This window comes from Topomyia yanbarensis, chromosome 2, assembly GCF_030247195.1.
Source record: "Topomyia yanbarensis strain Yona2022 chromosome 2, ASM3024719v1, whole genome shotgun sequence".
NCBI lineage: Eukaryota > Metazoa > Arthropoda > Insecta > Diptera > Culicidae > Topomyia > Topomyia yanbarensis.
Window position 1 is genome coordinate 391747641 of NC_080671.1, and position 26392 is coordinate 391774032.

A 26392-nucleotide genomic window follows, 5' to 3' on the forward strand; every position below is an offset into this window, starting at 1 on the left:
TTGGTTAGTTGGAGCGAAAAAGGCCGAGCGCAAAAAAGTGAGTGAATGGTCTGTTCATGCTGAGGCAGGTTTGGCGCAGCGACTGGCAACCGCGTAAGGGGTAAACCCAGCCACTCCGAAGCAAGGCAGAAGAGTGAGTGTATAGGCGTATATGTGGACTGCCCCATGTCAAGACGGGAGGGTCGTAGCGTAGTATGTTGGAACTAAGCTATCGATGCCTCATGGCGTGGCAGAGGAGTGAAAGGGTGAGCACCCAAGTCAGCCTCACATGGTATGGGTGGGGCGAGCACAAAAGTAAGCCTAGCAAGGAATGAGTATGGTGAGCACACAAGTCAGCCTCGCAAGGAACGAAAAAGGTGAGCACAAAAGTCAGCCTCATGTGGGAGTGTTTGAGAGTGAATCAAGGTGCGATAGAGAGAGCACCCAAGTAAGCCTTATACAGGACGTATGAACGCGTGAGTGAGAGTGAATGAGTACACTAAGTACAGCCATCCCCCCAGGAGTAATACCGAGAGGTAGTTCCTGGGAGGAACGATGGCGGAGCCCAATGGAGTTTAGTCGGTATTAATGGCAGCGTCACCATTCGAGCCCGACACGCCCCCAGTGCATCCCGTGCGGTAGATTGGACCCTACCAATAGCACGTGTACTGGGCTAGGACGTAAAGGTCTTCTCCATTGTAAAAAAAAATACACATTTTGTCATCAATACCTATGACACGTGTTATTACGACTTCTGTTTACATTTTTAGTAAATTCTTGCAACATAGTCAACCAATCTTCGTAATATTTGAGAGATTAGTACAGAATAGATAGAAGCATCAAACGTATTCTTTGACTTGTTTGTATCATTTATAAGTTTCAAGATATTCAATCTCAAACTTTAAACATCGTTTTTCTCGAAATGTGCTAAATGGCGCTTGTCATAAGATACCGTCGTACGGGGCTACTTTGGATATGTGGGGCTACTTTGCACACTTTAGTTTTTCAATATTTACTAACAGACGAGCTTTTATTAGTTTTATTATACCTTTGACATTTGTAGACCCATGTCTTTTGAACATGTTGCATATGCCTTTTGTCATTTTTCTTAACACTGTTTTCCAAAACAAATAAAACACTTCAAGCGTCGATAAAAGTGATTGGAGGCTCGTAAAATAAGACTGCTCAACGGAACAGAAAATCTTAAGTGAACCGAAACCACATACTGTTTTTTCGGAAAGAAGAAGAAAAAAGATGAAAAATGGCTTTTCCGTTTGTTTATAGTGCGTCAGGATCGGTTTTTATGAGCATTTGAAGGTTTTTTGTGATGAAAAATGGCGTTTTTCGTTTGTTTCTAGTATGAGAATCGGTTTTTATGAGCATTTGAAGATTTTTGTGTCTTTAAAAAGTTGTTTTAATATCATTATCAACAACTTTACCGAAGATACCAAGCCTCTAAATAATGCTTTGAGTTTATTCTCCGTAATTATGTCCAAGAGAATTAATCACCAAATTTTTTTTTCTAGAGATGCTCTGTATTTTGTTGTATAATTTCTTTGAAGACATTGAACCTCCAACGTTGGCGGTTGCGAAATAATATGATCTTGGCCGTGAAAAACTGGTTTCGAACCTTTATTTCAGAATTCTTGTCATAAAAAGTGCATAACTTGAGAACGTACGTGTACTAGTTACGCCATCAATTTAGCCGTCAAATATACGTCAAAAATAGCTCCATATTTCACTTTTTTATTTTGCCAAATTTTTCAATACCACCTGGCTGTTTTTATAATTGATAATTCAAAAAATCTTTAAATGCTCTTAAAAACCTATTCCGACATACTAGAAATAAACTGATATTGCCATTTTCCGTCATTTTCCTTTTTTCTATACGAAAAACAATATGCAGTCTCAACCGACGCAAGTTTTTCTGACAAGTAACGTTGTAAATGTTAAATTAAAATGAATCCCTTATTTTAGAAAAGGCGATAAATGCGTGATGCTTTATTGTTGAAAAGACTTTGATATCAGAATAAATTAATGATATTTCAATGAAAGTAAATATAACTGGTTAATTTTTATTTTATATCGAATTCAAGAAGTGTGCAAAGTAGCCCCACCTGGTCCACAAAAATATTGTTGAACGCTATATGAACAACTTTTTTATGTGTGAACCAATTCTTTTCATATTTGGCATAAATAATACGTACACGATGACGATAAATCTGTGCTGATATGATATAAATCTATCGATTATTAAAGGAGTTATAATTCGTCAAAATTGAAAAATTGATAAAAAGTCGGCAAAGAAGCTCCGCACGACGGTAGCACAACAGTGACGATATAGCAACACAATGAAAGTAAGTTTAGGTAGATTTAAACGAATATTTGGCAAAGACTTTTGAATGCCATATTTAAATTGATTGATGTAAATAATGAAGTGAATGAACTGTGTAGAATATGATCTTAAACCTGAATTTAGCTCGGCGAAAATAATTCCGTTAATAATTAAACATCAATGAGCGTACGCCTAGGTACGTGGCAGACCGCAAAAGTTCAGCAGAATCCACCCCCGTGCGGTGCTGCATGCGGAAATAAACGCACGAGAAGAATAGCACACAATCAGTCAACGCAGTACAGTCACTGAGCGGAAGAACTTCCATTCAAATTCGGTGAGCGTTGTTTACGTTCAGCTCAGTCAAAGCCATAATGATAGCGGGAATTCTCGTATTTTTAAACCGGTTTTCAAAAGCCCCACGCGCTTCAGTTCGTTTTTCGAGATGACAGATGAGCCAAACTGTAACCGTGAGGTGTGCGTTGGTCCGGCCCGTTTTTGTGCAAATAAACCACTTTGTTGTCAAATGTGCGAATAAAGAACTTCTTTCGGATTCGTTGGAGTTTATATAAAAGAAACGAAATCTTCCGCGATAGGATGTATTCTTTTGCGAAATACAACGCAACGTGGTTCATATTTATCCGAAGAAATGTATCACGCCGAAAAGCTTTGTTTATTGCTACTGTTCGGGCTGGAGCTCGTACATTCAGTACCTGTGAAGAGTGCAGCTGACGTCGCTTACCCGGAAGTGATAGTACCAACTGAAACTGCAGCTGGGAAAATTAGGACGGAGGACGCAACTCGTGATAAACGACATCTGGACTTCGGAGGCATCGGAATTGGCGTTGGACTGATTGGTGGTGGATTTGGTGGAGGTTATGGAGGAGGCTATCCTCCCTATGGAGGATTTGGACCGTACGGTGGTGGTGGTGGATTTGGACCGTACGGTGGCTACGGTCCGTACGGAGGATTTGGACCACAGGGAGGATTCGGACCGTACGGGGGACTTGGACCATATGGAGGAATAGGAGTGCCCTACGGAGGATATGGTGGTGGCTATGAGTACGGTTATGGTTCCAGTTACGGTTTCTACGGTTGAATGTATGTGCAAGTGTGTTTCGATGTGTTATTTATTTGTTGCTGTGAGATTACTTAGAAATAAAACTTAAATACAGTAAGGGTAGTGAATAATTATTTATGAATGGTCTCGATTTTTTAGTATCTGAAACTCTGACTCATGTATACAATTCTGTAAACTAAGTTATTTCATCGATAGCATGCAAACTTCATGGCTACTTCACATTTCTATTGTAGTGAAGACAATTGCGATAATGCTAGCAACCAATGTAACGTCAAATAAAACATACCTTCTTATAATTGGGTATCTGACTGGCGTTTGTTATCTCATTATCGTACGACCATTTCGTTTATGTTTAGTGAGTAATTTCATTCAAACTCTTTACCCTTCACAAATTCATATTTTCGGAACACATGTCCATGAACGGCAAATTTTGTTTAGTCACTGTGTCATCTTCATTCGCAATCACTTTGTTCCGGGTTCCAGTATACCAATCAACTAATGCTAATATTCACACCTTTAAGCCAACATTTGGCTGTTCGATGTATCATCTGATCAAATTTGATCCGGGCTGGTTCAACAAAAGCTCGCGCGTGTTCCGTCTTGGTTAAAACAATTTTTTATGTTAATACAACATCAATCTTGTAAATTTTGAGCAGGATATGTTAATTAGCGTGTTTTTGGCACACGAGTCATGGCTCAAAATGAATTGAAACAAAAACGGACTTTCATTATTTTTATTCGATTTTCGTTCTTGTTCTTTTTGAAGATGCTTAATTAGTTTCGGTTTATAGAATAGACAAGCATGATGTTCCGGAAGTCATGCTTATGGCCCACAAAACGAGCAGCCGCTGGTGCCCTAAGACGATTTCGCTAGATTTTCAGAGCAGCGTGCACTCACTGCACTAGCGTGACTGCCGCAAGGTTAATTGCCTTTTTGTTACGATTTCATTTATAGGTAGACCAAATTTGTTTGGGTGAAAAATATTCAGCCATGGTTATAATCATTGTAAAGTTGAGTAAACCAATGTCGAAAGCATAAACTTTTGTACCTAGGAATGCTAGAAATCTATTTATTTTTTTTGAGCTTCAGCTTGAGCTTGCATGACCACCGTTGACTGCTACTCCGTTATCGATCTGGAGTAGCTGAAGTTGCACAGGTAATCAGTAGATTATTATGCTTGGGAGTAACGAAACATCTTTCAATGTGCAACTTTGCAACTCCTGGTAATCCTAAAGTGTTTATTGGTCAATACCGGCACCGGCCACGCAGGAGCGTAGATCGTGGAAAGAAAGAAAAGGAATGTTAGTCCGATACTTGCTTTTGCTAGAGGCCGTATATACTACTGTGCACTCCACAAGTATCACGGATGGAGATTACATGTTAGAAAGTATTGGGGTGCGATTCGTCTTTATGTTCTAGTTATTTTCCATCAGCCTATTTCTGCTGCGAAGCCAGAGACCGACATCAGAGAGGTGACTCCAATATCTGGACTAGATATCGACCCATCAACTCATGGGCCGGTGACCAACGGCTTTACTTCCCCGAAGGAAGACCACAGAAGTTTTCACCTCAGAAAAATCTCAACGACCTCTGGGATTAAACCCAGATCATCTGGGATGAGTGGCGGTCACGCTTACCACTCATCCACCGGCGCCGTTAATAGAAATATATTTATATTTAGTGATAAAAAGTCTTAAAAGAACGGATTCACTTGAAATGTCCTCTAATCATGAAGAAACTTTCAGTAAACAAGTTTTTTAATAATACCTTTAAAGATGTTTTTGAATTTGACCAGACAAAAACGATCACAGAAAAACTTTTGAAAAAGTAAATTATCAATTCTAAAAAAAATCATTAATACGCATAATACTTTTGCACATTACATTTCAACGAGTTTTGGAAGACACGTTTTTAGATATTTACGTAGGTTTAACTGGTCAAATCTCCCTATGTTCCCCTATTCATATTTAAAATTTGGGGGAACATTGAATAGTGAATGGTTTTAATCGAATATGTTTGATATCCTTGAAATTTGAGGGAGATTAATGCTTGGTGATGGTTTATGATATTAGAGGTTCATGCTTCCTGTTCATTCAATTACTAAACCAAAAACAATTTGTCTTATGGAATACCATATATTTTTAAATATTCATAAGCCAGTCGTTGTTCAAGTTCAACTCAGAGGGGCTTTTTAGTATTGCACAGAACTAGAAAAAATCGTAAAAATTTACGTGTTCTGCTCCTGACATATACGAGCATCAAAAATGTTTTAGATTTAATTTTAATTTCACATGACGTTGAATTTCGTAAATCATTTTTTTATTTAAATGTCGATGAATGCAATTTGTTAAATTGTGTCAAGTTTTTATTAACCAGTTAACAAATTTTGAATGATAGGATAGTAATGGTGATGGAATAGAAAAAAAATATTGTGTGATTTTTTCCATTTAACAAAATTTGAAAAATTGCCTGATTGCAAAAAAAATCTCGGGTAACTCAGAATAAAGGCATTAAAGTCAACTGTCAAGATTCATTTGGAGGATATTCCGAATAAAACTTTATTCGCCAAGCTCGGAATAATTGCAGCGAACTAATCTGTCCAGATCACAAAAGCATTTAAGTGGGATACTAATTTTTTTCCCAAAGATTGAAAGGCATGTGTAATTTTACTATTCCTGCTCAACTTTAGACGAGGTTCGAATTAATTTTCTGATTACTAAATATTCCACAATATGCCGTACATTTTAAACACTCCTTAGTAGGTATTATCCAATTTAATCAGGAGTCATAAGTCTTGCTCATCAAATTTGTGGTTAATATTATATTTGTTAACATTTAACCTGTCTGTACAATATATAGGAAAAGAATGTAGTACATCATAGATTGAAACATATATTATCCTTGTTAAATGCGAATAACTTATAACTAAGCTTATAACCACTTCGTTTTGGTTCAAGATTGCAAAATTCCAAATATTCGTAAGCTAGAGATACAATGTTAGAAAAAATTGAACCTATATGTGTTGGGCTAAATCATCTGAGGAACCAACATCCAAAAAACTGATGAAATGCATATCGATGTTTGAATATCCACGATTTCCCTAAATTTTTAAAGCATCGGGAACGCAAGTTCAAATTTTCTACCCTCAAACCTCAGCAGAATCAAATTAGCGGTACCTGTTGCCTAATGTCCGCTTTACAAGCCATATGTTCTTAACTGACCGTAGCGAAATACGCTGAAAACCGGTAATATGGCCAGATGAATTTTATATTCAGATTCAGCATTACACAATGAATCTGAATGATTCAACAGCTTGTATGTTCGTGAACCAATTCCACCAAATAACCAACCAAGCGACAAGGAACCACTATTCAAGAGAGAAGAGAATACTAATATACTCTCTCTCGATGATACTCACAACTCTCGAGGGGTGATTGACTGTCATATTTGGAGAAAAAAATCGTTCCACACATACCACCAAATCTCAACCATTACAAAGTTATTGAACTTGTTGTGTTAAAAACTCATTTGTCGTAAAATACCTCTAACTCAAAAAGTATACTTTGTATTTCAAATATTTTAGGTCCATTGGGAAGGTGAGAAAATTTTCCATTGAGTGATGCCCTCACATGTTTCAGATAATGAGTATAAGTAAGCTTTTCAAAGTAATTTATTGAAAATTGACCAATTTTAATCGATTCTCGTTCATTTCGTGAAAATCCTAATTGTTAACCTCATCATTTTAATAATCCAGATTGTTAGTCTTGAAGAGCTGCATAATTCGTTCTTTGACATGATACACTTACATTTTCTTATTTTCATTAGTTTGGGTTATTTAACTTGGATATTTTTATCTCATTTTCACTAATACCAGCTCTAATTGAAAAAGTATGACACTTATTGTACTTTTTTTTCTTTTTATTCGAAAGCCAGGAAAATTTTACAGAGAAAAATGTATTAATTCCTTTCAGTTAAGTTAATTTAGTATTCTTTTAGCAGTAAATTAGTTTAAAGTAAGCTATTATTAGCATTTTTGTTAATTTTCTCAAAATAGTAAATAATAAACATAACCATTATTATCATGGAAATAATGCATCTCAGCAAGTTATACAGTTCTTTTGTTGACTCCATTCAATTGTCTCTTTCGGTTTCGATGTAAAATCGTTTTTATCACATTGTTTCATATGCACAAATAACGATTTCGAACCCACTACATTTGTGGCGAGGTCGTGCTGTGTTAACTATTAAATAGCAGCATAATGAAAAGAGATATAGACAATGTGTCAAATAAAAAGTTATAGAGAACATTAAGGGGTATAAAATGAACAATAGTAACGATAAATTTTGTTGATTAATAATTATTATTAATATTAAATAATTAATTATTAATAATAATAATTACAAAACTCTCCAAAAAACGCAAATTTTGAGTTATTTCGTTAGTAAAAAATCACTTAGTACCCTTAACTAAAAGATATTTGTACATACACTGATAGGACATTTTCTCAGCTTTCCAATGAAACCTTGTAAATAACGATATAAAGCATATTTTTTAGATTAGAGTCTTTTAAGTACTTGCAAGTCGGTTACACCAAAAGTATAGTAATGAAATTACAAAGAAATGAGAAGAGATAGGAATATGACGTCCAAGAGCAAATTATGAATCGTCCTAAAACTTAACTTTTGGATAATGGAGATTGCTATAATCATGCTTCATTATTTCGAGAAAATTAGCAAAAACTTCCTCAAAAACACTAACTTTTAACTAGTTTTCAGCTAAAAGGTCATTAAAACTAATTATTAAAAAGTAATGAGAACACCATTCAATAGGAAATTTTCTCACCTTTCGGAACTAAAATATTTAAAATACAAAGTATACTTTTAAAGTTAGAGGTATTTTAAGACAAATAAGTTTTTTACACAAAAGTTCAATAACTCTGTAACGTTTGAGATTTGATGGTATGTGTAGAACAATTTTTTTCTTCAAATATGATGGTCTATCAATATATATATATATATATATATATATATATATATATATATATATATATATATATATATATATATATATATATATATATATATATATATATATATATATATATATATATATATATATATATATATATATATATATATATATATATATATATATATATATATATATATATATATATATATATATATATATATATATATATATATATATATATATATATATATATATATATATATATATATATATATATATATATCATGATGACAGCAGATTTATTGTCATGAATAGACGATCATTTTGAGTATAGTTCAAACATTTATAATATTGAATTGGTGGCAAAGTTCGAATTTCATTCTCTTGAAGTCATCCATGGGGGGGGATCGGGGGTTATATCCCCCAAACCAAAATTAATAGGATTAAATAAAAAAGTAATTGATGCTAACTAATTTAATTAAATATTGTACAAAATATTTTTGAAAGAATATTATTTAATCACTACATTGAGAACCCATTGCTTTAAGCATCAATAGACATATGTAGTTTTTCATTGAAAAACACCGGGGTAGTGGATTGCAGTGGTTTTGCACCTTCTAGCAGAAGTGGAAATGAAACACGTCTAGTGGCGTACTCTTCTGTTAGCAAATGCAGCATTAAACTCGCGTGGAGGTATGACATAGGGGACTAGTGAGAACTGTTATCTCACCGTTTGACGACCGACAATGGACTGATTCGACCGGTACTAGGGTTAACGTGCCCTTATTCATCTCATTAGTCACGATGTCACACTATTTCGCTGAAAACTCGGCTTACAATTCTTGGATTGCGCTTAAATAGGTGTCAACATCTTTGCTTCGGTCTTAGGAAGCAGATCAATAAAAAATCTACCTTGAAAAAAGTGAAATACTCGCGTTAGAGCGAAGCGAAAAGTCGAGTACAACGCCCCCTTATTCATCCTACCATTTGGAATAATGCGTTGAATAGAGATAGCAGACACTGCTCTAACTAATGTGTTCAAATGGGTGGGATGAATAGGGGTGCTAAGATGAATAAGGGCGCAGTAACCCTACAACAAAATATGAACTGAATCATTTGCAAACAGGCTATTTCCTATATGTGAGACACCGTTCTTAGATATCCAGTGGGGCTTTGCTAACAACGCTATAGTATTTTCGTGCATCAGTTGAAAAGCATGGACCAATCACGTCGCAGATATTTCAGGCTTTCACAAAATTCATTATTTTTTTAGTTTTTATGGTACTCGAACATTTTACGGAATTTAATACAAAACAACAGCTTACATTTTCGATCTAATGCTGTAAAAATATAGTGATTTCATTCAGTACAACGTAACTTATTCGTACTCAAATACTGGGAAATCATTCCGGCAGAAATTTTTGAAACGGGACCTTTGTATTGAACAGTTAGAAGTAGGGGAGCCCGGGGCTAGTTGGCGGTTGGGGTAAGTTGGCGAAATCCTTTTTTCTCTGTTTCTATTTTTGTGTATCTCAAGTTATGTGATACCCATTATCCAATGTGTTTTGTTGCAAAACGATTTGTTTGGTGGAAGTTGTGGGTGATATTGTGTTTTCGAGCATACTAAGTAAATTTTCAAAATTCTTAATTTTAAATAATGGGGATTAGGATTATTTAGGATGCATTTCAATCTTTTCTCGAATGATTATATTATTCGATAGCGTATGAAAAGAGCTTTCAATATCTGTATAGATATTACATCTATCCATAAACAAAAGTTATTTTTTAAATTGTTTTTAATAAAGTATGCGGTTGGGGTTAGTTGGCAGGGCTGCACGCGGGGCAAGTTGGCAAAAAAAGTCATCAAAAATTTTATTTCTGGAATTCACTCCAAAGTAAGAAAAACTTTTTCTTGTGTATCTCGTCAATGCAGGAGACATTTATTCCGGCCAAACGCATAAAGAATTTCGAATTGCTTTTGAATAGGGAGTACGCGTCAATGTCAAAATACCGGGCTATTGAAACTGAAATAAAATAGCAAATGTCGGTTAATATACAGTTTTCTTGAAATTCAGCACGTTCCAAAAGGACCCTTGCAGTAATTGAATCTCTATTTGATTGCTTAGTTTTTGGCGTACCCACACATACCGCCAACTTACCCCGGGGCCATGGTAAGTTGGCGGGTTTTCCACGTCACATTTTTTTTTTCGAAAAATGGAGACAATGCATCAAACACTTAATAAAAAATCAAAGATGTTGCCAACAGTCTGGTCTTTCATGCCGCGTGTTCTATTTTGCAAGATCTACCTACATCAAAGCGGTAAAAATTGAAAACTAAAAACACCGCCAACTAGCCCCGGTCTCCCCTATTTTACTTTAAAGTAGTCTTGTTTACTTTAATGTGAAAAAGTGTCTCTACCATATATTTTCTTGTGATGATTTATTATGTTTTTCGATGCGTTTTATCAAGACAGTAGTTTGTTTGGCGATGAGGCACCGATTAGTTGTTTGGCGATGAGTCACCATCATTTAGCACTGTGAAACGATGGTATAACTAACTCGTTATTTCTATAGCACCCCTCGTAGAATCTCATAAAATCTGTCTTATATTTTAAGTCAATATTTATTTCGATAGAAATCAGTTCGGAGGGATTGACCCCCAACAATGCGCACATAGTGAATATCTAATATTATCGAATGCTTCGTTTCGCTATCGCCTTTGGACATCTATGTAAATCCAGTACGGGTTTGTCCTATATTTTTTCGATCGAAATCCACCCTTCAGGAAGTGAATTTTATCAAAACAAAAACAAAACTCGCTTTGGGTATGGTGTAGACTTCTAGTCCGGAGAAAAAAAAACATGTCGTTAATTTTCATAAAACATTCCTTGGGGTTCGCTATAAATTATAATCAACATGTGAGCTTCGGTGATCCCGGAGGAATGAATGTTGAAGTAATTTGTGTTGGCCTATTTTCTTTTAAGCTTAAGGAAGTCTGCCCAATATATGCATTCATAAATTACTTTACCACCCACGAGGAAGTATCATGATAGCACATCATGACTTCCTTACACGCATTGGTTATAACCTAGCTACTGAATACCTTTCTAGGGCTAAAACATGAACGCTTCGTGAGGATGGCGTTGGTAAAAAGTTTTGTATTTTTGTATTGTCATTTTTGCTTCATTATTTTTTCAAAAAAAAATTGATGAATTTAAAACGTTTAATGATAAGAAACTAGGAATTTTATTGGTATACAGCTCATAGTCGTCATCTATAGGTACAATTTTTTAGTATGCATTGTTACATATTGATTAAAGTATTGCTAGTTTATTTTAGTTGAAGGTTTATAAAAACCATGCTCGTTAGAAGCGAAGAAGTGGCAAAAAATGTATAACACTACGATTATATCATACCTAAAAATGCAATTCCACCATAAGGATCAAATCCAATTCAAAACTTCCATGCATATGACACCGTTTGCTTTGGAAATTTACACGCCAGGTGAAAAACATGCATCCGCTATTGCAATCAGAAATGTAGCGATGATCTAAGCTTTGACACGCCATCATGTCCAGTGAGTAGTCGGATTATTCCTGGTCCTAAACGAACAAACCAAAAAATGGCTGTTGTTGGAAGGGAGGTTTATTTTGCATAAAACACGTTTCGTTTCGGACAGCAATCAAAAATATTACAATGACTCTTTCCCCAAATGCAGCATCCTGGACACAACAATTTACATACTTTGACAGTGCATAGCTATACCCACACACAATTAGGAAAGCGGAGAAATGATTCTCTGACGATGTGCACCGTGAGCCGTGCCGGTCCAATCAACAAAGCCTACAGCAGCCCCAGCGGAAATCGCGACGGGACCCACTCCCCAAAACTGACTTCCTGCCTTGACCATCATTCGCCAGCATTGGCAGGACTTGAACGAACTCAAATTGAAAAAGTTTTTTAATTGTTTTGTTTCACATTTTGTAATCTCATTTCATCATCAGCTAGGATGCTCGTCAGGATTTGTTTTTTTCCTCATTGGAGATTTACATACATACCACGATGCATGCTAAGCGGATTGTGTGCATGTTCGAACTTTACAGCATGATTAAAAATTGTTACATGGTGACCAGGGCCATCAATCCGGTCTAATACTACTTATTGGACAAGAGCAAATACCGTGTCTTCTGAGTTTGTCATTGATTTTTTTCCTCGTATACATGGAGGTTTTCAGCGCCTATACAGATGGGAGATTCTGATATCAAGCAGATATGAGGAAAAGAAATTGCTCAAAATAGAAACCTTATAATAAAATTTTCCACCATTCCTGCTGCCATCAGGAAGCCGGTCAGTTGGTAAAAATGTCACAAAGCCATCCGCTCGGTCGCCTAATACCTTCCCTACGGTTGGTCCTCGTTGGCTGCACGGTGCACATCAGCTCCAAGACGATATGAGACTATCAAGAATGGAACTTTGTTCTTCGGCGAGAAAGGCGAAACGGTGGAGGAGGAGGAGGAGGAACTAAGCCGACGGTGGATCATCAGTAAATGTGAATCTCTGCCAACGGCAAGATTTTCTCTCTATTCAATTTTACGACATGAGCTTTCGTGTTGAAACGTCCGGTGCAGAAAGAAATCATATAGAAAATGCATCAGCTACAGCTATTATACTCGACATTCAGTGCGGTGGGGTGGTGCGAAAAATGGAACCGATTTGGGACTTTGATCGTTTATTAATAAGAAATCAGATAGTTGGCTGATATATTTTATTAGAGCCACACTGATTCTAGAATCCTTAGGTTAGGTGTTCGATTTTCGGAAAGTCTGGTTGGCTCATCATTTCTTTTCCTAGGTCTCGGAATGTTTGATTATTTGATTTCTTGATCCTCGGATACCACAATTTTTCGGATTTTCACATTCTCGGAGTCTTGGAGTCTTTGACTTTCTAAAACAGTGATTCTCTAATGCTTGAATTCACGGAATCACAAATTTTCGAATTCTCGTTCTTTCGGATTGAACGTTCTCTCGAAATCTCGGTTTCTCGGAATTCATCGATTCGTGGATTTCCTGTACACAAGTCTGCCGGAATACCGGAATCTCGACTGTCAGATTCTTCGATATTAGGGATCTCGAACTCTAAAACTTTCGGATGCTTCGAAATAATCCGATTCTGAATATCTCTGATCAGATTCTGTGGTGCTCAGTGTACTAAATTGTCTCAATCATAGGTTTTGCGGTATCTCTTATTCACAGCCTCTTTATACTTCGAGTTTCTACGCTAAATTTCTGCAAAGATTAGCAAAGATCTGGTTATCTGATTCTCTTATTTCAATATTATCAGCTTTTTTAGAATTTTTTTAATTTCAATGTTTTTCTCTGAACGAATTCTCTGATTCTGAGATTTTAAGCTTCTTCGTTTCTGTGATTATTTGTATCTCTGATCGGATTTATCGGGTTTATCGGATTTAGCCGAAAGCCAATTTGGCTGGAAAGCACATTTAGCCAAACGCCAATTTGGCTGGAAAGCAAATTTAGCCGAACACCAATTTGGCTGGAAAGCAAATTTAGCCGAAAGCCAATTTGGCTGGAAAGCAAATTTGGCCGGAAACCAATTCGGCTGGAAAGCAAATTTAGCCGAAAGCCAATTTGGCTGGAAAGCAAATTTGACCGACAACCAATTTGGCTGGAAAGCAAATTTAGCCGAAAGTCAATTTGGCTGGAAAGCAAATTTGACCGACAACCAATTCGGTTGGAAAGCAAATCTAGCCGAAAGCCAATTTGGCTGGAAAGCAAATTTGGCCAAAAGTCAATTTGGCTGGAAAGCAAATTTGGCCGGAAGCCAATTCGGTTGGAAAGCAAATTTAGCCAAACGCCAATTTGGCTGGAAAGCAAATTTGACCGAAAACCAATTTGGCTGGAAAGCTAACTTGGCTTGAAAGCAAATTTAGCCGAAAGCCAATTTGGATGGAAAGCAAATTTAGCCGAAAGCCAATTTATCTGGCAAGTAAATTTGGCAGGAAAGAAAATTTAACCGAAAGCCAATTTGGATGAAAAGCAAATTTTGGTTGGAAAGCGAATTTAGCCGACAGCCAATTTGACTGTAAAGAAAATTTACCTGAAAACCAATTTGGCTGAAAAGTAAATTTAGTCGAAGGCCAATTTGGCCGAAAGCAAATTCAGCCGAAGCCGATTTGGCTGGAAAGCAAATTTAGCCGAAAGCCAATTTGGCTGGAAAGCAAATTTGGCCGGAAACCAATTCGGCTGGAAAGCAAATTTAGCCGAAAGCCAATTTGGCTGGAAAGCAAATTTTACCGACAACCAATTTGGCTGGAAAGCAAATTTAGCCGAAAGCCAATTTGGCTGGAAAGCGAATTTGGCCGGAAACCAATTCGGCTGGAAAGCAAATCTAGCCGAAAGCAAATTTGGCCGAAAGTCAATTTAGCTGGAAAGCCAATTTGGCTGAAAAGCAAATTTAGCCGAAAGCCAATTTGGCTGGAAAGCAAATTTGACCGACAACCAATTTGGCTGGAAAGCAAATTTAGCCGAAAGCCAATTTGGCTGGAAAGCGAATTTGGCCGGAAACCAATTCGGCTGGAAAGCAAATCTAGCCGAAAGCAAATTTGGCCGAAAGTCAATTTAGCTGGAAAGCCAATTTGGCTGAAAAGCAAATTTAGCCGAAAGCCAATTTGGCTGGAAAGCAAATTTGACCGACAACCAATTTGGCTGGAAAGCAAATTTAGCCGAAAGTCAACTTGACTGGAAAGCAAATTTAGCCGAAAGCTAACTTGCTTTGAAAGCAAATTTAGCCGAAAGCCAATTTGGATGGAAAGCAAATTTGGCCGAAAGCCAATTTGGCTGGAAAGTAAATTAGACTGGAAAGCAAATTTGGCCGAAATCCAATTTGGCTGGAAGGAAAATTTGACCGAAAACCAATTTGGCTGTAAAGAAAATTGGCCGAAAGCCAATTTGGCTGGAAAGCAAATTTGGCAGGAAAGCAAATTTAGCCGAAAGCCGATTTGGCTGAAAAGCAAATTTGGCCGAAAGTCAAATTGGCTGGAAATCAAATTTAGCCGAAAGCCAATTAGGTTGGAAAGCCAATTTGGCCGAAATCCAATTTGGCTGGAAAGAAAATTTTGCCGGAAGCCAATTTGGCTTGAAAGCAAGTTTAGCTGAAAGCCAATTTGGTTGGAAAGCAAATTTAGCCGGAAGCCAATTTGGCTAGAAAACAAATTTGGCCGAAAGCCAATTTGGCTGGAAAGCAAATTTGGCCGAAAGCCAATTTGGCTGGAAAGCAAATGTAGCCGGAAACCAATTTGGCTGAAAAGCAAACTTAGCCGACGGCCAATTTTGGTTGGAAAGCGAATTTAGCAGACAGCCAATTTGATTGGAAAGCAAATTTGGTCGAAAGTCAATTTGGCCGAAAGTCAATTTCGCTGGAAAGCAAATTTAGCCGAATGCCTATTTGGCTGGAAAGCAAATTTGACCGAAAGCCAATTTGGCTGGAAAGCAATTTTAGCCGAAAACCGATTTGGCTGGAAAGCAAATTTGACCGAAAGTCAATTTGGCTTGAAAGCGAATTTAGCAGAGAGCCAATTTGGCTGTAAAGCAAATTTAGCCGAAAACCGATTTTGCTGGAAGGCAAATTTGGTCGAAATCCAATTTGGTTAGAAAGCAAATTTGGCTGAAAGCAAATTTAGCCGAAAGTCAATTTGACAGAAAGCCAATTCGGCCGAAATCCAATTGGACCAGAAGCCTAATTGATCGAAAGCCAATTTGGCCGAAAGCGAATTTGGTCGAAAGTTAATTTGGTTGGAAAGCTTATTTGGTTGGAAAGCTAATTTGGATAAAAGTCAATATAGCTGGAAAGCAAATTTGGCTGAAAGCCAATTTGTCTGGAAATTCAAATTTGGCCGAAAGCCGATTCGGCTGGAAAGCAAATTTAGCCGAAAGCCAATTTGGCTAGAAAGCAAATTTAGCCGAAAGCCAATTTGCCTGGTAAGCAAATTTGGCCAGAAACCAATTCGACTGGAAAGAAAATTTAGACGAAAGCCAATTTGGCTGGAAAGCGAATTTGACCGGAAGCCAATTTGACTGGAAAGCAAATTTAGCTGAAAGCCAATTTGGCTGGAAAGCAAATTTGGCCAAAGCCAATTTGGCTAGAAAACAAATTTGACCGAAAGCCAATTTGGCTGGAAGGAAAATTTGACCGAAAACCAATTTGGCTGTAAAGAAAATTGGTCGAAAGCCAATTTGGCTGGAAAGCAAATTTGGCAGGAAAGCAAATTTAGCCGAAAGCCGATTTGGCTGAAAAGCAAATTTGGCCGAAAGTCAATTTGGCTGGAAATCAAATTTAGCCGAAAGCCAATTAGGTTGGAAAGCCAATTTGGCCGAAATCCAATTTGGCTGGAAAGAAAATTTTGCCGGAAGCCAATTTGGCTTGAAAGCAAGTTTAGCTGAAAGCCAATTTGGTTGGAAAGCAAATTTAGCCGGAAGCCAATTTGGCTAGAAAACAAATTTGGCCGAAAGCCAATTTGGCTGGAAAGCAAATTTGGCCGAAAGCCAATTTGGCTGGAAAGCAAATGTAGCCGGAAACCAATTTGGCTGAAAAGCAAACTTAGCCGACGGCCAATTTTGGTTGGAAAGCGAATTTAGCAGACAGCCAATTTGATTGGAAAGCAAATTTGGTCGAAAGTCAATTTGGCCGAAAGTCAATTTCGCTGGAAAACAAATTTAGCCGAATGCCTATTTGGCTGGAAAGCAAATTTGACCGAAAGCCAATTTGGCTGGAAAACAATTTTGGCTGGAAAGCAATTTTAGCCGAAAACCGATTTGGCTGGAAAGCAAATTTGACCGAAAGTCAATTTGGCTTGAAAGCGAATTTAGCAGAGAGCCAATTTGGCTGTAAAGCAAATTTAGCCGAAAACCGATTTTGCTGGAAGGCAAATTTGGTCGAAATCCAATTTGGTTGGAAAGCAAATTTGGCTGAAAGGAAATTTAGCCGAAAGTCAATTTGACAGAAAGCCAATTCGGCCGAAATCCAATTGGACCAGAAGCCTAATTGATCGAAAGCCAATTTGGCCGAAAGCGAATTTGGTCGAAAGTTAATTTGGTTGGAAAGCTTATTTGGTTGGAAAGCTAATTTGGATAAAAGTCAATATAGCTGGAAAGCAAATTTGGCTGAAAGCCAATTTGTCTGGAAATTCAAATTTGGCCGAAAGCCGATTCGGCTGGAAAGCAAATTTGGCCAAAGCCAATTTGGCTAGAAAACAAATTTGACCGAAAGCCAATTTGGCTGGAAGGAAAATTTGACCGAAAACCAATTTGGCTGTAAAGAAAATTGGCCGAAAGCCAATTTGGCTGGAAAGCAAATTTGGCAGGAAAGCAAATTTAGCCGAAAGCCGATTTGGCTGAAAAGCAAATTTGGCCGAAAGTCAATTTGGCTGGAAATCAAATTTAGCCGAAAGCCAATTAGGTTGGAAAGCCAATTTGGCCGAAATCCAATTTGGCTGGAAAGAAAATTTTGCCGGAAGCCAATTTGGCTTGAAAGCAAGTTTAGCTGAAAGCCAATTTGGTTGGAAAGCAAATTTAGCCGGAAGCCAATTTGGCTAGAAAACAAATTTGGCCGAAAGCCAATTTGGCTGGAAAGCAAATTTGGCCGAAAGCCAATTTGGCTGGAAAGCAAATGTAGCCGGAAACCAATTTGGCTGAAAAGCAAACTTAGCCGACGGCCAATTTTGGTTGGAAAGCGAATTTAGCAGACAGCCAATTTGATTGGAAAGCAAATTTGGTCGAAAGTCAATTTGGCCGAAAGTCAATTTCGCTGGAAAACAAATTTAGCCGAATGCCTATTTGGCTGGAAAGCAAATTTGACCGAAAGCCAATTTGGCTGGAAAACAATTTTGGCTGGAAAGCAATTTTAGCCGAAAACCGATTTGGCTGGAAAGCAAATTTGACCGAAAGTCAATTTGGCTTGAAAGCGAATTTAGCAGAGAGCCAATTTGGCTGTAAAGCAAATTTAGCCGAAAACCGATTTTGCTGGAAGGCAAATTTGGTCGAAATCCAATTTGGTTGGAAAGCAAATTTGGCTGAAAGCAAATTTAGCCGAAAGTCAATTTGACAGAAAGCCAATTCGGCCGAAATCCAATTGGACCAGAAGCCTAATTGATCGAAAGCCAATTTGGCCGAAAGCGAATTTGGTCGAAAGTTAATTTGGTTGGAAAGCTTATTTGGTTGGAAAGCTAATTTGGATAAAAGTCAATATAGCTGGAAAGCAAATTTGGCTGAAAGCCAATTTGTCTGGAAATTCAAATTTGGCCGAAAGCCGATTCGGCTGGAAAGCAAATTTAGCCGAAAGCCAATTTGGCTAGAAAGCAAATTTAGCCGAAAGCCAATTTGCCTGGTAAGCAAATTTGGCCAGAAACCAATTCGACTGGAAAGAAAATTTAGACGAAAGCCAATTTGGCTGGAAAGCGAATTTGACCGGAAGCCAATTTGACTGGAAAGCAAATTTAGCTGAAAGCCAATTTGGCTGGAAAGCAAATTTGGCCAAAGCCAATTTGGCTAGAAAACAAATTTGACCGAAAGCCAATTTGGCTGGAAAGTAAATTTGGCCGAAAGCCAATTTGGCTGGAAAGCAAATGTAGTCGAAAGCAAATTTGGCTGAAAAGGAAATTTAGCCGACAGCCAATTTTGGTTGGAGAGCGAATTTAGCGGACAGCCAATTTGGCTGGAAAGCAAATTTGGCCAGAAACCAATTCGACTGGAAGGAAAATTTAGACTAAAGCCAATTTGGCTGGAAAGCAAATTTAGCTGAAAGCCAATTTGACTGAAAAGCAAGTTTAGCCGAAAGCCAATTTGGCTAGAAAACAAATTTAGCTGAAAGCCAATTTGGCTGAAAAGCAAATTTAGCCGACAGCCAATTTTGGTTTGCGAGCGAATTTGGCCGACAGCCAAGTTGGTTGGAGCGCGAATTTAGCCGACAGCCAATTTGGCTGGAAAGCAAATTTGGCCAGAAACCAATTCTACTGGAAAGAAAATTTAGACGACAGCCAATTTGGCTGGGAAGCAAATTTAGCTGAAAGCCAATTTGACTGGAAAGCAAATTTAGCCGACAGCCAATTTTGGTTTGCGAGCGAATTTGGCCGACAGCCAAATTGGTTGGAGCGCGAATTTAGCCGACAGCCAATTTGGCTGGAAAGCAAATTTGGCCCGAAACCAATTCGACTGGAAAGAAAATTTAGACGACAGCCAATTTGGCTGGGAAGCAAATTTAGCTGAAAGCCAATGTTGTGACCGGATTTAAAATGCGTAACGTTCTACGCATGAAAACGCAAGCCAAAATCAGCAATAGCGCCAACGGGCCAATGAAAGTAATCGCACTATAACAATTGTCGCCACAAGCACTTGGGAGTCATCAATTAATTTCAGGACACGAATTCACCTTTTTCCTCTATATTAATTCAACACTTGGAAACTCTATTTAACAGAAACTCCAACCTTTATTTCGGTCTTATTCGACTGGCGGTTTTATTCTATCTGCCCCTGACCTGATTTTCTTATTGGCGCGAGTTATAATAAGAATAGCGAAGATGATTCGCATACACGAAGCGATGACAAGTGGAACGATGGAAAATGGTATCTAACAGGGTGTGCCTACATTTGACATTTGATCTGGCCTAAAACATCGCCACCACCTTGAAATGTCAGTTTCAATCAACTTGCGGTTTTGCTCGCCAACAATTCTACTTAGTTTCTAGAAGCTACAAATTTCTTACGATAAGTTTACAACCTAAATCATAATTTCACTAAATCTTAATTGTTATTCATATTTTCTTTTACAGTATCATGATCGGGAACATCGGTGGCCAGTATTGGTTGAGTGATGTCCTTTCTTGTCGCTCCTCCTGCATTAGAGGTTTCCTCACATTGTGTTGGCAGCAGACAAATTTTCACTACCGGACGTTGAATGATGCCCTTAGCAGTTCTTAATGTGACCACTCGAACTAGACCGTCTTGTCCAGGATGAAGGTTTACGATACGAGCCAGTGGCCATTTCAAAGGAGCCTGAAAGTCATCAAGAACGACTGCCAACTGTCCGGGTCTTATGCTTGTGTTCTCAGAATGAACGCTCGTTTCACGCTGTAACTCTTGCAAATATTCCGTACGCCACCTGTGCCAAAATTGCTGATGCAGCAATTGCATTCGCTGGTAATGATCGAGGCGATTAATTGGTATGCTCCGCACGTCCGGATCAGGAATCGCATACATTGTAGCTCCAATGAGAAAGTGTGCAGGAGTCAGCGCGTTGAGATCATTCGGGTCTTCTGTTAATGGCACTAATGGTCGGGAATTCATGCTCGCTTCAATTTGGGATAACACGGTGCACATATCTTCGAAGCATAGTCGCGAGTTTCCCAATTGACGATGTAGATGTTTCTTAGCGACCTTTACTGCCGCTTCCCACAGACCACCAAAATGTGGCGCTTTCGGTGGGTTCATGTGCCAGGTGATTCCATCACGGGCAAGTTTTGATTGGATGATGTTCGTCTCCTTCTCGTCTTCCAATAGTTGGTACAATTCGCGAAGCTCATTTTTGGCACCTTGGAAGTTAGTTCCATTATCGGAGTGAACATGAGCTGGCAAACCACGACGGGAAGTGAATCTTCGGAAGGCGGCTAGAAAAGCAGCTGTTGTAAGATCCGAGACGAGTTCTAGATGCACCGCCTTCGTCGAAAAGCATATAAATACGCTGATGTACGATTTCGGTGATGATGCTCGTTTGTGTGGTGCTCGGAGGTAAACTGGTCCAGCATAATCGACTCCGGTGACGGTGAAGGGTCGGCTTGCGGTGACTCGGGGTACGGGCAACTGACCAAAACGCTGCTGAACTGGGACGGGATCTGCTCTGACGCATCTAAAACATGCTCGTATCACACTTCGTATCATGCGCCGACCATTTATCGGCCAATATTCTTCACGTACGAGGGCAAGCGTAAGTTGGCCACCACCATGAAGCAGTTTAAGGTGGTAGGATGTGAGGAGCAATCGGGTGAAAGGATGAAAGCTGGGCAATAGGGCTGGATGCTTTGCGGGAAAGGATTTGTCTGATAGTCTCAACCTCCCCCCCACTCTCAGTGTTCCCTTCTGGTCTATAAACGGGTTTAGCAATCGGATTGATGATCGTTTTGACACGCTATTTTCTGTTTTTAAGGCTCTTAATTCTTCCTGGAACGCATCGGCTTGAGCTAGACGGACCAACTGGGAATGGGCTTCCGTTAGTTGTGTTACCGACAAAGTTTTACTGGGAAGCAAACCGGTAGACACAAGTGGTTGAGTGCGTGCCTTTGATCGCACGTTGCAAACAAATCGCAGACAGTATGCGGTTACTCGGACTAACCTATCAAGTGAAGAATAGCGGGTAAACATCGGATTGACACTCGGTTTAGTTTGAACCACTGCGACGAAAACCTTTCTAATCTCTACGTTGTCGCTTAGCGCTGGTAGTACTGTTGGTGCTGGCCATTCGCATTGTGGTTGACGTAGCCATCGCGAGCCGTATTTCCACAGCTCACTCGAAAGAAAATCATCTATTTGCATTCCTCGGGATACCAAATCAGCCGGATTCTCCTTGCCGGAGATGTGACTCCATTGTGAGCCATGTGTGCTTGCTTGTATATCAGATACCCTATTGGCAACAAATGTCTTCCAAGTGTTTGGTGGGGACTGCAGCCATTGGAGTGTCACCGTTGAGTCAGACCAAAACCGAGATTCGGAAATTTCGAGTTGAAGGGCTTGTACTATATGTGCGTGTAGCTGGGCACCGATGACGGCAGCACAAAGTTCGAGTCTAGGCAGTGTAACGCGTTTTAAGGGGGCAACCCGTGATTTAGACGCAAGTAGCTGAACTCTCACGTTGCCTTGTGGGTCGACTGACCGTGCATAAACACATGCTCCGAATGCTACTTCCGAAGCATCACAAAAGGTGTGCAATTGAATTGATGCGTTCGGAAGGAAGGCATAACGTTCGGTGCGGAACTCAGTAATCTTGGGAAGATCTCTGCAATATGCAGCCCACTTCTCTTCCATTCTCTTTGGAACTGGTTCATCCCAATTACATTGCACCATCCACAACTCTTGCATGATCAGTTTCCCACGTATTACAACCGGTGCTATTAATCCAAGGGGGTCGAACAATTGTGAGATAGACCACAAAATTGATCTCTTAGTTACGATGGTTTCAGATTGCTTCACATTGGAATCGAAGCGAAGCATGTCTTGTTCAGGTTCCCAGATGACTCCAAGAGCCTTGACCGTTTCTTGTGAGGTGAAGGTAAGGGATGATTGCGTTCCTATTTGTTCAGCTGACAATCCCTGTAGCGCTTCCAATTTGTTGGATGAGAATTTGCGTAGACTGAATCCGCCTTTCTGGAGCAGCTCGATTAGTTCATCTCGTAATTGTACAGCTTTTTCAACGGATTGCTCGCCACCTAGGCAGTCGTCAACATAGAAACCTTTTCGAAGAACTTGTTCTGCGGTGGGATAGGCCGCACCTTCATCGTCAGCCAACTGTTGAAGTGTGCGTGTAGCTAAGAAGGAAGACGGTGCGAGTCCATAGGTAACCGTCAGTAAGTCATAAATCTGGATAGGTTCTGTCTTGTCGAATCGCCACAAGATTCGCTGATATGGAACATCCTCAGGTTGTACAGAAACCTGCCGGTACATTTTTTCGATGTCCGCAACGAGAGCCACCAAGTACTTTCGAAATCGCAAAACTATCGACAGGAGGTCGTCCTGCACCACAGGCCCAACACAAAGCGAATCGTTCAAAGAGAAACCGGTCGATGTCTTAGCGGATGCATCAAATACTACTCTGACCTTTGTTGTAGTGCTTTCCTCTTTTACAACAGGATGGTGGGGAAGGTAGTACCCTTTGAATCTTTGTTGATCTTCTTTGGATGATTGACGCATGTGTCCGAGTGCGACATACTCCCTCATGAATTTATGATACTCGTCCTTCAATGCAGGGTTTCGTTCGAGTCTTTCCTCCAGTAGTTTAAATCTTCGAAGTGCTGCTGCCTTTGAATCCCCGACTCTAGCATCAAATTCTGGATGGCGTGGCAAACGCACAGTGTATCGACCAGTATCGTCCCTCATGACGGTCGATGCGTAGAAAGTCTCGCAGTAACGTTCTTCAACGGAGTAATCGGAGCGCGATGGTAGCTCTTCCAGCTTCCAGAAACGTTCAAGGCTCTCCTCAAGAGTGACGAGACAAATCGCTGAAACATGACAATGTACCTGGTCTGGTGAATTGGGAATGACCTCGCCTGAACCCACAACAATCCACCCAAACACGCTGTCAACTAATTCAGGAAGGTCATCTGCCAGGTGGACGCGTGCGGCAGACTTGAAGCAAGCGAAGAAATGCGAAAGGCCGATGATCATGTCTATTTCTGCTCGCTTGTTGAAATTTGGATCCGCCAAAAAGAGTTCTTTGGGGACATTCCAGCAATCAGTCGCAACATCACTCTCAGGCATGTCGGCGGTTACACGGGGCAGGACCAAAAACTCTACGTCGCGAGAAAAATCTTCCTTTCTCGAATAAATCTTAGTGAACACTGAGTCAGATGAGCGAACGGCAATACTACCTGGACCCTGAAGCTGAACATTTACCTTCCTTCTTTTGAGCCTGAGAATTTGAGCCATACGATCGCTTATGAGGTTGGGCTGTGAGGCGCAATCTAGTAGCGCCCTAGCGAGATGCTTTTGACCATAAGCATCTACGACGACTAAAACTACGGTGAGCATGAACACGTTGTTATTTCGCGCATGCGGCGCAACTGACGACGTTTGACCCTCCATGGGCGCGATAGACCGTGGCGTAAGAGGTTTGATGATTGACGTTGCAACATTTGTTTGTGTTGAATATTGCGGATGTTCGCCCGCATTATCATGGCCCCGATTCTGATAAATAGGCAAGTTATCCACATAACCAGGGTGTAACAGCGTGTGGTGACGTTTTCGACATATGTGACAACTGGTTTGACATGGACAGTTGCTGACGAAGTGATCACTGAAAAGGCAGTTAAAGCACAGTCGCTTAGTATTTACCAAATTCATCCTTTCATGCAGAGTGAGCTTCTTGAGTTGACCCATGGAAACAGCTGGTCGCTCAATTGAGTGGGCATTTGGAACTTCCGTTATAGCGTGTGCAGACAGCCGTAGTTCGCCTGGTCGCTTGTATCGTTGATTGTTCCCTGAAGCACCAGATCCAGAAGCTGATCCTGAAACATATGGAGTGATAACGGGCGGTATGATATCGTGATTAACCGAAATTGATTCCAAAACTCGCATTCGACGCTGCAAAAACTCTACCAGTTTGGAATAGGATGGCTCTTCCAGAGTAGAGGCGTGATCCTCCCACATGTTTAATGTTTCATGGTGCAGTCTTGTGCATAACAAGTGTTCCAATATTGTGCTCCAGGAATCCGTTGGTTCCCCCAGTTGCTTCAGTACCTTTGTATGCCGTTCAAAATCGTCCACCAGTTCATGCAAAGCAGCCGCAGATTCTTCCTTCATCCGTGGTATCTCTAGTAATGCTTGCAGGTGTCGCTTTTTTAATAGGTACTCGTTGGAATAGCGAGCCACCAAAGCATCCCAGGCAAGAGGGTAGTTGGCGGCGCTTATAGTTATCGACTCGATTACCTGAGACGCCTCGCCTTTCACCGCTGCACGTAAGTAGTGAAATTTTTGAATGGCCGCTACTTCGGGATTGGAGTGAATTAGCGCAAAAAACGTATCATGGAAGCCAAGCCAGTCTTGATAATCACCAGCAAACTCAGGCAGAGATATTGTCGGCAGCTTTAGACCAGAGAGACCAGAGTGTAGTTGAAGGGGGGGATTTACAGGGAGATCACTTACAGAATTAATTGCTGGGGGCAATTTACCAAGAAGACCAGCTTTTATTGCAAAAAGTTTGGGCTCGAAATCAGACCGATATTGCAAATTTCTCACCATCGATTCATTATCGGTTTCCATCTCCTCGAGAGCCGTTTGAGTGTCTTCGAGTCCCTGCCATAGCACCTCTAAATTTTCCAACCGGATAGCTACTTGTAGTGCGTCCCGGTCTGCCTCGTACCCCCGCAGGAACTGTTCAGCTCGGCTTAAGGATGCAAGCAGTGATGTTCGCCGAATGTTGAGCTGTAGCTTACTCTTCGCTCCATCCATCGTAACACGCGTTCAGCAACGATGGCGAAAAATTGTAGATATTCGGTCTGCGAAAATAAGACCAGATAGCACTGGCGATAGAAATGTATGGGCTTGGAAAGGTACTAACCTGACCAAGGCAAAAAAATGTGCCTTGTATTTTCAAGAAATCGCTCCTAACAACGCTGCGTTGAAGATGCTACGATCAGCGTCTCGTGCCAGCGGACGAGGAGGTACCAGTAGAGTTGGGTCTGCAGAGATTATTGGGCCTCAAGAAGCCGTCCTGCCGCATAGATCAATTAGGCCTTGTAACAGTAATGATCAGCCGCAGTAATGGTGTTCCTTAATGAAGTAGCGTGATGGCGGTGCTTTCTTCTCTGGACCCTTTGTCCTCAGAACGGCGTCCTTTGATGGCGGATACTCGTTGCCTACGTACAATGCCAAACGAACAGTAATGGCGGAAAACCGACGCTTACAGGACGTAGTATCCTGGTCACGGCACCAAAAACTATGTTGTGACCGGATTTAAAATGCGTAACGTTCTACGCATGAAAACGCAAGCCAAAATCAGCAATAGCGCCAACGGGCCAATGAAAGTAATCGCACTATAACAATTGTCGCCACAAGCACTTGGGAGTCATCAATTAATTTCAGGACACGAATTCACCTTTTTCCTCTATATTAATTCAACACTTGGAAACTCTATTTAACAGAAACTCCAACCTTTATTTCGGTCTTATTCGACTGGCGGTTTTATTCTATCTGCCCCTGACCTGATTTTCTTATTGGCGCGAGTTATAATAAGAATAGCGAAGATGAAACGATG

General features: G+C 39.8%; 2 protein-coding genes across 2 annotated transcripts; one reads left to right on the forward strand and one right to left on the reverse strand.

The window, feature by feature from the left end:
* The first annotated feature begins 2960 nt into the window (after nucleotides 1-2960).
* On the forward strand, nucleotides 2961-3410 carry LOC131680821 (keratin-associated protein 19-2-like). Its single transcript, XM_058961531.1, has one exon. The coding sequence runs from the start codon at nucleotides 2961-2963 to the stop codon at nucleotides 3408-3410; it is 450 nt and encodes a 149-aa protein (XP_058817514.1).
* A 16765-nt stretch (nucleotides 3411-20175) lies between these two features.
* On the reverse strand, nucleotides 20176-25587 carry LOC131680822 (uncharacterized). The gene has a single exon (XM_058961532.1). It carries the CDS (start codon nucleotides 25585-25587, stop codon nucleotides 20176-20178), a length of 5412 nt encoding a protein of 1803 aa, XP_058817515.1.
* Nucleotides 25588-26392: the final 805 nt, after the last annotated feature.

What these genes read in the sequence shown, in the direction of transcription:
- LOC131680821 (XM_058961531.1), top strand. Translation starts at nt 2,961, where the DNA reads ATGTATCACGCCGAAAAGCTTTGTTTATTGCTACTGTTCGGGCTGGAG.
- LOC131680822 (XM_058961532.1), bottom strand. Translation starts at nt 25,587, where the DNA reads ATGGATGGAGCGAAGAGTAAGCTACAGCTCAACATTCGGCGAACATCA.